Here is a 14,384-nt window from a genome sequence, read left to right as displayed (position 1 = left end):
GGTTGATTTAATAAAAACAAGTCCTGTGAGTAGAGGTTTCATGGAACGTTCAGAGAGGTCATGCAGTGATGGTTCCTGGGAATGGAACTTTGGGAAATCCAAGCTCATTGTGTACCCTCTCCCCCAGTGGCAGCTCAGCTCTGTGTATGTGTGTGTATGCATGTGTGTGTGTGCCCATACATCTTTATTATCAAAAATAGTTTAGGATCAGATCTGACCCATATACCATAGTTTATCAATCTCGGGTCTAAAAGAACATTGTGTTATTTGGAAACAATTCTGCAATTCTTCTGTGTAAGCTTCCTTGACCTCCGCCCGGTCCCTCAGATGCTTCACATGCACAGTATGCCTTCCTTCTTATCTCAATGAGAGGAATTCAGTCATGGTATTATAAGCTATCTCTAAGCAATGACAGACAAAGCAGCGTGTTAAAGGATATGCTTTAAAATGTAGGTCTGAACTGAGCTCTGGCTCTTGCCCAATGTGTGATCTTACATATAATACACAAACTTTCAGACCGGAGCGATAGTACAGCAGATAGGGCATTTTCCTTACATGAAGCTGAACCAGGTTTGATCCCCAGCACCCCACATGGTCCCCCGAGCACTGCCAGAAGTAATTCCTGAGTGCAGAGCCAAGAGTAACCCTTGAGCATTGCCGGGTGTGACTGCAAACAAAAAATACACAATCTTTCTGAATCTTGGATTGCTTGTGGGCAGAATGGGGATCATTGACGCACACTTTAAGATCTGGGGGAGGAATAAATATTTATCATACTCCCATGATTGACATGGAACAGGCACTCAATACATAGTCATTAACCCACATTGGTTCTATAAATAGCGGAGTGAGACAGAACAGACCTGGCCTGAATGAAGAGAATTCCCTTGTGGATCCAGCCTTCTGCCCGGTATTGGCACGAGAGCAAGAAGCAGCAGGGATCACTTAAACTTATGCCAGGCTAGGTAAGAAGGTACCACTACAGTTGAAGACTTACTTTGAGGCAGATTTGGATCAAATGCTTCTGATTAATTGTTTGTTAGGCCACCCTACTGAACCAAATCCACTTGGCTGTTGGTGGTTTGGGTCATCATCCCACACTTCTACTGAAGTAATAAAATCGTGCTCTTCATCCACTGGCTCTCCACAGCTGGTGAGTGGAAAAAACCTTGTGTCAACAGCCTCCTCTGGCTTTACTCTTAGGCTCATGGCGTCAGTCACCTGTTCCTCAGCTTAACCAATGCTCAAAAGTCAATCTCAGTAATGATATATATTATAGCATGTACACTAAGCACCTGCTTCTAAGAGCACTTGAGACCCCCCAAAACAAACAAGCAAGCACATAAAAAATATCAAAAATAAAAGAACCATGAGCAGCTTCCAGACACAGGCAACCAGGTGTGTGCAGCTGGGTGGAAACGTTCATTTAGCTCTGTGTTTCCTGCTGGCTGGGAGAGAAAGGGCAGAATCACTGGGGTGTCTTCCTGACTGATGACAGAACATACACAATAAAATGTGCCTACAGAGCACTTTCCCCCCTGGCATCGATTTCTAAGAGGAATTCCCAAAGTGGGTTTTGATACCATGGATACCAACATTTTTAAACTAAACTCCTACAAGGGATTTCCCTTCCCACGAAGCTCAAAGCCATGGCAAGGCCTTGCAGGAAGTCTCCAGCGAGGTGATGGGGAACCGTAGGCTGGGTTTTCCGGGAAAGGAGAACTCTTTCATGGAGTTGGGATGTGCCAGGGCAGATGTCCTGAAGGGGGGGATGGACGAGGGGAGGTGTGGTTGGTCTGCGTGCAAGGAGCAGACTTCAGGCTGAGCGGGTGGTGCCAGCAACTATGTCCTTTGGTGGGAGCAGAGCTACATGTGCCTAACTTAGTGTTTCCCAGAGTGGCTGAAATGACCCTTGGTAGGTGTTGGAATGATCCTGAAGGGGAGATAACACCTTGGATGCAATTTGTGGGGGCGGGAAGTGGAGTATACTTTCCGTTTGTTTGCATTAAGATGGTTAACTTACAGAGGATGCTAAGTAATATATGTATGTATATATACATGTATTTTTTTTCTGAAAAGAAAATGGTAGACCAAATATGTCTGAGAATTCTGCCTCTAGCACCTCCGGTGCAAACTGGAGGAATCAGGTTTCTGGAGCATTTTCTGCTAAGTGAGGAATGCATCTGGTGGCCGATACAGGCATCCACTGGCAGGTGGGAGCAAAGGGCGGTGAGTGGTTCTAGGGAAGAACCCAGGGAACTGGAGGCCATTTCCCAACTGGGCACCATGGTGCTGGTGGTGCTTCACTGACACTCCCAGCGGGTGGTCATCTTGAGGGCGTTTCGGTCTTTGATGGCACGAGAACTAGTCACCTCAGCACGCAGCACTGTCCCCACCCCCGTACACATTTTCTGGTTGTCTATCCTCTGTCCACAGAGATGGCTCAGAGAGAGACGTCCAGAAACAAAGGCCTACCCTGGGACTTGGGTCTGTAATCACCAGCTCTTGCTGCCTGGGGTCTGGGGAAGAGAGACACAAGTTGGCCACTCCCAGGGCAGCAAGGTGATGAAAACCAAGCCAGGATCAGGATCAGGACCAGGATCAGAGCGAGGAGGAGCTGGCTGGGTCCCGGCTCTACCCGCTGTTCCTGTGGGAGTCGCGGAGAGGTGCAGCAGGCTTGCTGAGCTTCTCTGCTTCAGGTTTTGGGGCTCATAGAGAGAGGGGCTTCCTGTCCTGAAGGTGTCTGGGCACAGTGTCAGCAGTGAGTCTGGCTTCCCAACACTCGAGAGCTGCTGGCCAGGGTCCATTTGGGGTGCTAATAAACCTCAGGTCACGGGTAGGGGGCTGTGAATCAGACTTTGGGGAAGTCAGGAAGTTGTGCTGTGTGGCTACACTGGCACCAAAGGGCTTCAGCCCTGCCTCGGACCTTCTGCAGTGTGCTGTGTGTCTGGGGCAAGCCTCGAACCACCCCCCGTCCCCCACCTCTGGAGCTGCTTCCTATTAAACCACAGAAGCTGTGTTGGTTGAGCACAGCCCAGTTCACATCGGTTACTCTGGCAAAACGGGCCTCTAAGCTACACTTTCCAGGGCATGGACAGCAAGAGAGTCAACCAGTGGCCATATTTGTGCGTTTAATAGCTTTTAAATGAGTTTATTGCTGCTGGAGTAAAGAGCTACCCTCTGTCCAGGCCACCTTGTTCTAGAATTTTGAATCTTGCCGGCCAGCCCTTGTTTCTTTCTGTATCTCTGCCACAGGAGAGTTTTCAATATAAGAAAATTTCCCAGAGAGACTGATAAAAATGACAGGGACATTTTTATCCCTGTATCCTATTAAACTCCAACACATTTTCTATCCAGTGGGTAAGGCACGTGTCTTGCACACGGCTGATCCAGGTTTGATCCTGGACACCCCATATGGTTCCACGAACCCACCAGAGCCAGGAGTAAGGCCTAAGCACAGATGGTTGTGGCCCAACCCCTCCCCCTAAAAAAAAAACCCCTCAACTTCCCAGGTAATTAAATAACGTGTAATTAACTGCCAACCTTTAAAAACTTTGGCCCGTCTTGATTTTTCCTCTTAAACAAAACATCAGATTCTTTAACTTATTTTTTCAGTCCTTCACAGACTGTGCAGCACTGAGGGTGTAACCCCACATAATTCAGCCCCTTAACCTCTCTCTCCAGCATCATTCCCCAACATATTGGAAAAAAAACCACTTATTAATGGTTAAAATGTCAAAATCTTTTTTGATGATTGATTTGCCCTTTCCAGAATTGTCATTCATATGCATCTATTTAATATAAACTCAGCTGTGTGCTATGTATTTATTAAAAAAATGATCACAGTGCAATGAAAGATGGGTGGGGCATAGGCGAGTAATAATAAATAATACTAATAGTTAGCATTTAAGTACTCATCAAGCCTTGTGCTATGGTCGGCGCTGTTTTAAGCACTCAAATTCAATCCTCATCTCCTCTTCACAAATAGCCCCTCAGGCAGGTACCATTGAACCCCCGTTTACAGTTGAGGGAACTAAGGTACAGACAGGTTCTGTGTAATTTTAAGGTCACTCAGCTGGTTGAGCCAGAAGTGGGATTCAAATCTCCAGCGCTATCATTGTCCCCTTCCTGAGCCTTGGTTTCTCTCTGTGCTCAGTGACCCCACAGTCCCTTTGAGCCCTCACACCTCTGCCTCTGCGTCCACCCTCAGGTCCCTCAGGAGGTCCCTGACGTGCATCAAGGAGAGCCTGCGCATCTTCATAGACCTGGGGGAGCGTGACAAGGTGGCCGAAGCCTGGCTTGGGGCCGGGCGGCTCCACTACCTCATGCAGGAAGATGAGCTGGTGGAGCTCTACTTGCAGGTAGGACTCCCACAAGCTCCTCTGGGGGCTCGGACCATGTGGGGAGCAGCTATATGCTTTATAGGGGCTGCAGCCTCTGGAGAATGGTGACGGCCATGCTCAGCCCTTGGAAGGAGGGTCAACTTCAGGCAGCTCCCTGGACCTTAGGCATGGACAAGAGACCAGGCTGGCCTGGTGGGCTGAAGGCAGGCGGAGAAGCAACAGCTCCCAAGTTCTGTGTACACCACCGCGATCACATCCAGAGTATTCATCCTTACCAAGCTCAACTGGAAGTTGTATTTCAGTGTGTGCTATTTGGGTTAGAGTCTCTATGTGAGATGTGCTAAGATTATTATGAATGTTTTATGGTTGTGCTTAACATTACTGTTATGCGGTGACGGTGCTTACATGTAAATCGTAAAGTCAATCATGGCAAATCTTATAATTCCTCACAATTGTGATTCTAACTAGCATGATTATTAGCATCTTATGAATCTTTGGGTTTCGAACGTTTAGTATCTGAACTATGGTCTTGTGCAGTGAGTCAGGACTTCGGAGAGAGGAATCAAACCATGGGGCCATGGATTATTGACCCTGGACTCTATGAGTCTCAGTCTCTTCATACATGAACCTGACTCTTAGTGTATGGATCAGGTAGCCCCTTGCCTTGTAAATGTATATGCATATTAAGCATTTACTAAATTCTTTGGATTTACTAAAGTCCTAATGAATGAAATTATTAACATTATCATCATGGTGCTATTGTTACTAAGATAAGACCAGTATTTATATTTTTATGGCATATAAATAAATTTGTACAATTAGAAATTTGCGTATCATATTCTCTGTCCCATTTTTATCCCTGTGTCCTATTAAACTCCAACACATTTTCTTCCACTGAGCCTTAATAATGGTTGTATAGAATTGACTGCATGCTTGTCATATACAGAAGGTGTTTTTAAGCACATCAGGTGCATGGTGCAGTTTAACCTTCTTATAAAAGCATCAGGGGTTTCTCTTGAAATTCCTCTTTCACAGATGGGGCTCAAAAAGCCAGTAGGTGGTGAGAATTGCATCATCACAGTTTGTTCTGAAGCCTTCACTCTCAGCTCTAGACTACTCTGCCTTAGGACTTTAAAACTGGCCTCATTTCAAAGAGCAGACAGTGCCATCCTCCCTTCACTCTGCTCAGCTAGTGGTAAGGGTCCCCGTTCCAGGAGCTCACCTTGCAGCCTGTCTGGGTGAGCTGCTGCTGAAGCCCAGAACTCCAGTGCTTTGCTGGTCAGAACTAATTCCTGATGGAAATTCAATCATGAACAACTTTGCAACTGTGTTTCTCACGGTGATTTAATTAAAGAAAAAGGAAAAAAATCCAGGTTGATTCTCAGCAGATGGCTGCTAACGGATGTTCTGAGGTCTCCTCGCAGAGGTGGTCTGTGACCCCGGAGCTGTGCTGAGTCCAACTTCCCCTTTGCATTTTTTATATGTAATATGATTAGCTTGCTGGCAAAAAAAAAAAAAAAAGAGAGAGGCTGAGTGGCTACAACATTGTCACACACTCCCGATGACCTTAGAGATGATCTTTGTTCTTTCTGGCCTTCCAGTTCTCCATCTGAAAAGTAGAGATGCGAGACTACCCACGGTTGTCTAAGCACTACTCATGTGTACATCAAGTTTACGGGTTGGCCATAGCCAAGTACCTTCTGTACTGTCATGTACCTACTTCCTTTCACCCAACTTCATATCAACATAGAGTTTTATGTTAAACAATGATACTTGAGGTCATAGGTGTTGCTGTTTTATTAATTTGACATCTGAAAACACGTTAAAAATAAATCCTTGAATAGAAAACCTGTTTTGATTCTATACTGCGAAGAACCATGTCCAAGGCCACCAAAGCAATATCTCGCACCATAAAGGGGATACATCAGAGCCGAGAAGGGCTTCCCACCAGGCCTCTGAGTGTGGAGGACAAATCAGGATGCGGGGGTGTCAGCAGAGGGTCAGCTCAGTGGCCAAGCTCACTCCTACCCATTCTGTGGGCATTCGGGGGTCCCCCTTGCCGCCTTTCACAGCCATTTCTGTCCCATGCAGGCCGCCATCCAGAAGGCGCTTCAGTCCGAGGAGCTGTCCCTGACTCTCAAGCTCTACGAGGAGGCAGGCGACGTGTTCTTCAATGGGCCGCGCCTGCGGCACCGCGCGGTGGAATATTACCGGGTGAGTCCAGGCCCGGACTCCGGGCAGGCCCTGGAGTCAGGCCTGCTCCTTGCTACCCACACGCTCATCAGTCAAGCAGGCTGTTGAAGTGGCTGTTGCCCAGCTGTCCCTGCCGGGCTTGGCTAGTGCTCCGTCCCAGGGCTCCATCCTGCAGCATTCAGCTGTGCTCACCAGAGGGTTCCAGGTTCCATGTAGGAGGAGACCTTGACCGAAAGGGACATTGAATAAACCCTTCCGCTAGACTATGCTTTTTTTTTTTTGCAGTACATATTAAAAGAGATTAAAATGTGAAAGCTTTTAATCTCATCCCTTCAAACTCATGATTTTAGTTATTATTGCAAAGGATGAGAAAAGAAAATGAGAGAGAGTTGATTTAAGAAATTGTACTGGGCTGGAGCGATAGCACAGCGACTAGGGCGTTTGCCTTGCACGCGGCCGACCCGGGTTCGATTCTCAGCATCGTATACGGTCCCCTGAGCATCGCCAGGGGTAATTTCTGAGTGCAGAGCCAGGAGTAATCTCTGTGCATGGCCGGGTGTGACTCAAAAAGCAAAAAACAAAAAACAAAAACAAGAAAAGAAATTGTGCTAAGGGGGCTGGAGCTATAGTACAGCAGGTAGGGAAGTTGCCTTGCACTAGGCTGACCTGGCTTCAATATCCACATCCCATATGGTCCCTGAGCTCTGCCAGGAGTAATTCCTGAGTGCAGAGCTAGGAGTAATCCCTGAGCACTGCCAGGTGTGACCCAAAAAGCAAAAAAAAAATTGTGCTGGTACCCAGGAGATAGTACAGGGGGTTCACACTAGGCATATAGCTGACCCTGGATCCATTCCCAGCTGTACACAGTCTCCTGACTAGCACTGGGTGCAGTGTGAAGGCCCGTGCACACCCCCAATGATGGCCCCGGCATCACAAGGACTCAGCAGAACTGCTTCCTCAGGGCTCCGAGCACTTTAGCCCTGTTATCAGAGAGTCACTCGGAGTGAACTCTAGAACCCCCGAACACATCTTGGGAGGACCTCCAGTAGAGAAAGTAAAAAAGAAGAAAAGAGATGATGCCTATTAAATAAATGTCTAGATATTAAGCAGATGTCAACAATTGTAGTTTCTCCTGGTTTCAGAAATCTCATTCGCTTATTTGATCTTATACTTTTACTTATTTATTATTCAGATATTCATTCATTTGGTTGGTTGTTTATTCAGTCATCAAACATTCAACAAGCACTGGAAAATGTGGACTTTGTCTCTGATCTCCTGGCTTTAGTCATGGCCACGTGCTCAGCCTGCCCATAGAACCTTTAGAATCCTGGAGTGGGGTCTCCACTGAATCTTGTCTTGACTAGGTTCTTGATGCCTGTCATTGGGAAGGAAACTTTCTCCTTTTACCCTTTAAAATCCTTTGTCTGATCTAATGGGTGAAAGGCAATATGGGCAATGTAAGATCCATGGGCCATGCTGGACTAAGAACATTCTGTACTCACACCTTCTTTGAGTCCACTGAACTTAACTCACAAGTATTTTTTTGATTTGTACTTAATTCTGGTGACAGCTCCCTTCTTGGAACAGGCCCTCTATCTAATTCCCTTATGCAGTTAAGGAAAATGTGGAACAAGGCTTCCTAGATGGCAGGCAAGGAGCAGGTAGGTCCCAAATGTCTTCAGCTCAAAGTTCCCCCACATGTTTCAGGGCCTCTTTGGGGAGGGGGTTTATTCTCAATCTCTCCCTTGTGCTCTCAGGCTGGTGCTGTTCCCTTAGCAAGGAGAATGAAGGCCGTGAGAACAGAGCTGCGGATTTTCAACAAGTTGACCGAGCTGCAGATCAGCCTGGAAGGCTATGAGAAGGCGCTGGAATTTGCCACGATGGCGGCCAGGCTCAGCACAGTGGTGGGTAGGTGGCCCTAATGATTGGTGTCTGAAAGAAAGGCTCAGACTCCCCAGCACCATCAGTGGAGCTGTAATTAGGCTCAGGATTTAGACCAGGTGATTCAAATCCCAGGCCCAGAGTCTGGAGACCCGGTGGGGCAAGCTGTTCAACCCTGGCTGTTCAACTCACTGCATTGCTTTGGGTCTTATTCTTAGATGCAACATAATTGGTACCCTTTCCCCCCTCGGTGCCCTGATGCCCATACAACATACAAAAAGGACCGAAACCTACATTTTTTTATTGATGGTTTTTAAGTCTAATGTGCATTTAGAGGCAGCAAGATAGGAGACTCAGAGAGGTGACAGAAGCAGACTGTTCTTATACCTTTTAGACACGGAACAACAATATGAAGAACTGAGAAGCCAAAGAAACTCAGGCAGGGACATTAGCTTGTGAAGAGATACAGGGTCTCTGACAGACTGGGTACCATGTGAGGTGATAGGATCCCTCTCCATCTCCTGCCATGGGTGGGCACTTTTCATGGGGAGACAATATCCTGCTGTTAGAGGACAAGGGAGGGTCTCTGACCCTTCTTGCATTGACTGCTTTATAAAAGTAAAATTTTAATTAATTATTTTACTTATTATTGTTGTTATTTTGGTTTTGGGGTCACCCCTGGCAGTACTCAGGGGTTATTCCTGGCTTTGCACTCATGAATTACTCCTGGTGATGCTTGAGGGGCCATATGTAATGCCAGGGATTGAACCTGGATTGACTATGTGCCAGGAAAGTGCTTTATCTGCATTATCTTTCTGCCCTCATTAAGAAACTTTTAATGTAAAATAATCCATTTGTCAAAGTGGTGTATTTGGGACTGATTTTTCAGAACTACATTATACTCTTGTCATAGAAACAGTATTATTTTCTTTTGTGGACTGTTTATTATATCTATGTATATATATATTTCTGGGTTATACCAGGTGATTTGGGGGGACTTTCTCTTGGCCCTGCCCTGCAGTCAGGGATCACTCCTGGTAGGGTTTATACCATATGTGGTGCTGGATATTGAACCCAAATCGGTCACATGCAAGACCACTGTCCTACCCACTGTACTATCTCTTTGGCCTCTTTGTGGAACTATTTAAGGAATGTTTGTATCTAGTGATAATGGCTTCATATTCATATTCATGAAGCCCAAGAATAGTCCCCAATGTCTAGTAGCTTCAGAAAACACAGAATAAGTGAATAATGATGTACAGCATCCTCTTGTGCAATCCCTAGGTGATCAGAAGCAGGAGCTGGTGGCCTTTCACCGTCTTGCTACAGTCTACTACTCACTGCGCATGTACGAGATGGCCGAGGACTGCTACCTGAAGACCCTGTCCCTCTGCTCGCCTTGCCTGCAGAGTCCCAAGGAGGCCCTGTACTATGCCAAGGTGTACTCTCGCCTGGGCCGACTCACCTTCTACCAGCTGAATGTAAGAGCCAGGCTCCCTGGGTTCTGCCAGACTTGCCATCGGCAATATTATCCCCTCACCCCAAGTTTCAGGGTAGAGGCGAGAGAACACAGATGAGAATTTTGTCTCATGGAGTGGGGTAACAGTGCTTTACTCTTCCCCAATGGAGTCCTCAAAGGGCTGCATCTTGCTGAGGAAGAAAATCCATCCCTGGGGCTGGAGCAATAGCACAGCGGGTTGGATGTTTACCTTGCATGCAGCCAACCCGGGTTCGATTTCCAGCATCCCAAATGATTCCCCGAACACCGCCAGGAGTAATTCTTGAGAGCCAGGAGTAACCAGTGTGACCCAAAATAAAGCAAAAAAAAAAAAAATCCATCCCCTCTCACTCTTTATCCTGCTCATGTAGAACAGTCTTTGTGTTGGTCCACAATCCCCAGGTTCTTCAATACTTTCAAGACTAAAAATATTGAGTATTGAGTAGTAAAGATGCTCAAGTTCAGGGTTAGAAAATAGAAGAATTTTTTTAAAAGTGGAAGAGAATAAAACTTCCCCGGTGGGGGGGGGAACTAAATTATAGGACTAAATTAAAAGCAAGGGGTTTGTACAGCTGCGTAGTATTTCATTGTGTATTTGCCACATCTATAAACCACAGAGAAATCACATGCCACAGAGAAACACTGAAATCACGACACCCAAAATTTAACAACCAAACATAAAAAGGTTCAGATGGCAGGTTGGGGGTGGGAGTGGGACAGGAGGGGGAATCTGGATACACTGCTGGAGGGAAGTTGACACTGGTGGCAGGATCTGTGATAGAACTTTACTTGTCTAAAACCCAACTATGAATAACTTTGTAAATTACTTTAATAAAATAGAATTTAAAGGGTTTTTATGCAGCCATTTAATATAAAACTTGGGTGCTTTGTATTTCTTCTTTATTGATAAGACTGTAACAGAGAACGCAAGGATACTACAGAGTGGTTTGGCTGGTTTAGGTCTTTGGTTTCTCTGTCTGTCTGGTTGCCTATTCTCTTCACTCCTGAGGCCAAGGTGACATTTTTTGGAGAACGCCTATCTAATAATTTTTGGGGAGGCCTGCCCTACATCTCTCTTTAAAATGCTATTGGTCAGCTAGTCAGCTGTAACTCACTTCTTTTATTCGTTTTTGTTTGGGGGCCACTCCTAGCTCTATGATCAGGAATTACTCCTGACAGTGCTCAGGGGACCGTGTGAAATGCCAGAGATCGAGCCTGGGTGGGCTGCATGCAAGGCAAGTGCGCTCCCTGCGGTGCCATCACTCTGGACCCTGTCATTCACTTCTTACAAACTTATGGAGCTCTGTCTTTCATGAGAAACCCGGGAACATGTCATCATGTTTAAGACAAACCTGGGATGAGATGCCATATGCAGAGATAGAGTGGTCTCTGAACACAAGCATTGCTAGTACTAAGTAGGCTCTAAGAGTCCCTGACTCTCCTGTTCGCTCTGCTGGAGTTGAATCCTCATGGTTTTATTTTCCAGTCACTTTGAGAGCTGTGTAGGTGGTCTGTGATTCTTCCCCACAGTACTGGCTTCTCCTGACCAAAGTCCCAGTGGGCTGTAGCTCATCCCTGATCTCTCAGTGCAGTGGCTTCTGAGTCATGCAGTGCTCACCCCCGGGTCCCTCGGCAGCTCTGCTTTGATTTTCTTATTTGCCAGACATTGTTTCTGGTCTAAATTAATTATTGACTGATGAGGGTCAATGGGAACTCGTCATCCCTTTTTGAATCTCACCCAAAGAAGCATCTGTTCCTCATTCCCACCACTTGGGGGGGAAGGAATGGGGGAGCACGGAGGACTCCAGTCATTTTGCCCAGCTCCCAGGAAGTGGTTCTGTTCCACAGCTCCCAGGAAGTGGTTGAGGGACTAAGCGTGTGTGAGATCAGATGGCGTTAAATAAGGACTCTAGGCAGTGCTAGAAAAATGCCAACTCACTGACTATGAGTTCAGGTATAATCGTGGCTTCTGATGGTTTTGATATTGATACTCAAATATCATCATAGATTTCGCTGCCTATAAATATCTCTTGGCTCTGTATTTTTAATTTTAATTTTATTACTGGTGTTATATCCAATGGTTTTAAGGATGTCTGGAGCCACCTCTGGGGAGGCTTGGGCTTGGCAGTTCTTGGCAATTGTGGCCAGGCATTTGGCCCAAGGTCCCTACTCCACATGTGCTCTATTTACATAACGTAAGCCTCCTGACTGTATTTTTCCTTCTTATGTTTCTTCCCCTTCTTTCCCTTGTAGCTCTTGGGAGAGGTTTGACCCACATCTCCAGGGTGAGGGAGCGTTTCCCTGTTAGATCACACTGAAAGGTCCCCAGCAGTGGTTGTATGATAGCCCCAGTCACCCCGGAATCACTCTGCTTAGGGCCATGCTGTTTTGTGATGGGCTGAGATGGGCATGGTGTTTCCCATGACTTTGGAGGAAAATCACTGGGGTGAGCAACATCCAGAGGCCAGAGCAGAGCGGTGTGGCGTTCCTCTAAGAAACCAGTAGAAGGGGATGGGATGGCAGTTCTCTCTAGAAAACTGGCAGTTTGGTGTAGTTTCCAGATGTTCCCCCACTACCTCCCAGCCCATCCCAGGAATGCTTACTGATGCTGTATTTCTTCTCTTCACCCCCTGCCGTGGGGGTTAGGATGCCCATGATGCCACCGAGTACTTCTGCCTGGCCCTGGCAGCTGCAGTCCTGCTGGGCAATGAAGAGCTACAGAGCACCATTAGGAGCATGCTGGATGACATCTGCCACAGCCCCCTGTGGCACAGCAGCGCCATGGGGCGCTCTTCTGAGAGGGCGCGCTGGCTGAGCAGTGGTGGCCTGGCCCTCTGAGGAGAGGTGCCTGCCATGGGACCCATGGCCACAGCCTGACACGTCTCCCCGCGAGAGGTTCCTGTGTGCTGATTCAGGTGGCCACATCCTGGCCTCTAACCGTGGCCAGAGATTGTTGGGTCATACAAGTGGCAGGTGACAGAGCAGGTCAGGAACCTGACTTGTGTCTGGATCCTTTCCAGTCGGTAATAACCGTCCTGTGCACAGGGCCCCTGGAGTGGACGTTCTTGGCACGCAATCATCTCAGAGAGGATGAGGGGCACTCCACCCCCACCCCAACTTTCCTCTTTCTGCTGTGAAAAAATCAGGGGTTGTGAGCAGGGGACTTAGTTCCTGTCACTGTCTTTTCTCAGGGAAAGAACCTCCCATGCCTAGGGAGACTGGGAGCTTCTTGCTTCTCTCTCTCCCCAGCCTGGACCAACCGTGGAAGGACACGCACCATGCTCCGCGCTCGGCGGCAGCCAGTGTGGACCGAGATTACTGAGGTCTGTCCTCAGGCCCTGTTGCTGCATTACTGCCCAGAGATTCTGAAAAAGCTTTCCATGAACCAAGGCTTGAAACTTGAGCACTAGGAGAATTGTGATCTAAATTCTATGTAAACACTGCCTGTTAGTAAATGTGGCCCCATCGCAATCACAGACGTTTGTCTCCTTTGTAACGGGGAATGAAGACATGGTGGATTGGTTGACGGCCCAAGGGCTGAGGTGTCCTGTTGATTTTCAGGGCAGCTCTTTTCTTATGGCATCACATGCCCAGTGGCCTGAAATATTCATTATCTCACAGATTCTGTGGAAAGGAAGGAATCTAGGTGGGACTTAGCCGTGTCCACTGGCACAGGCTTGCAATGTAGTGCCAGTCTCCTCACTCAACTTCAGTTAGGAAAAGGTGTGTTTCCAAACCCGCCTTCTTGCTTACTCTTGGTCAGAAACTGCCCAGGGGTCCTTGCCATGGGAAATTCTCTGTGGAACAGCTCATAACAGGGCAGCCTGCTTCAGTGGCGGGGTTGGGGGGGGGAGTGTGTGTGTGGGGGGGGTGAGACTGGCAGCCACACTCATCTCATGACCTGGCTGACTTACGGTGTGCTCCCACTTCTTGTGCTTCTTCTAGTCATGGCTAGAGTGTTTCCAGGGGCCACTCACACATAAAGGAGTAAACTGCTAGGGATGGGGCTACAAGGAGGCGGGGGACCCTTGGGACACTTCTGAAGCCACCTGCCACCAAGCCTGAGTTCTTTGTAGTGAACTCAGGACTCTCTGGGTCAGTGAGCATCCAGTGAGGTCCACAACCTGGATCAGCAGCATCAGCTTTGTCTTTTGAGGCCCCACTCATAATTTGGGGCACCACTGAAGCCCTCAAAATCACATTCTCTAGGGACTTAGGTGACACAGGAGCCCCAGAAGAGTGCCATTCTAGCACTCTTTTGTATATGGAGTCACCAGAGCAATTTCTGTAACAAGAAATTTCCTGCTCCTCAGTGGGTCTATGATACACCCCAGAACCATTTTTTTTTTCCTCACAAGCAACTCAAGGGATGCTGACACAGGTGGCTCATTCCTGATTTGAAATATAAAAATTCTACATACAAAATGATAGGACTTGCTGCCTGATGTCCATTGGTTCATATTTTACTG

The 14,384-nt window shown here is 47.3% G+C and overlaps 1 protein-coding gene across 2 annotated transcripts in view; it reads left to right on the top strand.

Annotated features, from left to right (window-relative positions):
* The window catches only part of SH3TC2 (SH3 domain and tetratricopeptide repeats 2), a 69,414-nt gene extending 56,018 nt beyond the window's left edge, over window positions 1-13,396 (top strand). For both annotated transcript variants that reach the window (XM_055143181.1, XM_004620580.2), the window contains exons 13-17: window positions 4,211-4,361; window positions 6,435-6,557; window positions 8,294-8,444; window positions 9,702-9,898; window positions 12,562-13,396. In XM_055143181.1, coding sequence (XP_054999156.1) covers window positions 4,211-4,361; window positions 6,435-6,557; window positions 8,294-8,444; window positions 9,702-9,898; window positions 12,562-12,753 — 814 coding nt within the window. In that variant the 3' untranslated portion in view covers window positions 12,754-13,396. The remainder of the gene's footprint in view (window positions 1-4,210; window positions 4,362-6,434; window positions 6,558-8,293; window positions 8,445-9,701; window positions 9,899-12,561) is intronic.
* Window positions 13,397-14,384: the final 988 nt, after the last annotated feature.

The sequence above is a fragment of the Sorex araneus genome, chromosome 6, assembly GCF_027595985.1.
Source record: "Sorex araneus isolate mSorAra2 chromosome 6, mSorAra2.pri, whole genome shotgun sequence".
In the NCBI taxonomy this organism is placed as follows: domain Eukaryota; kingdom Metazoa; phylum Chordata; class Mammalia; order Eulipotyphla; family Soricidae; genus Sorex; species Sorex araneus.
Note: the sequence above shows the minus strand (reverse complement) of the source record. Positions and strands in the feature narration are given on the sequence as shown.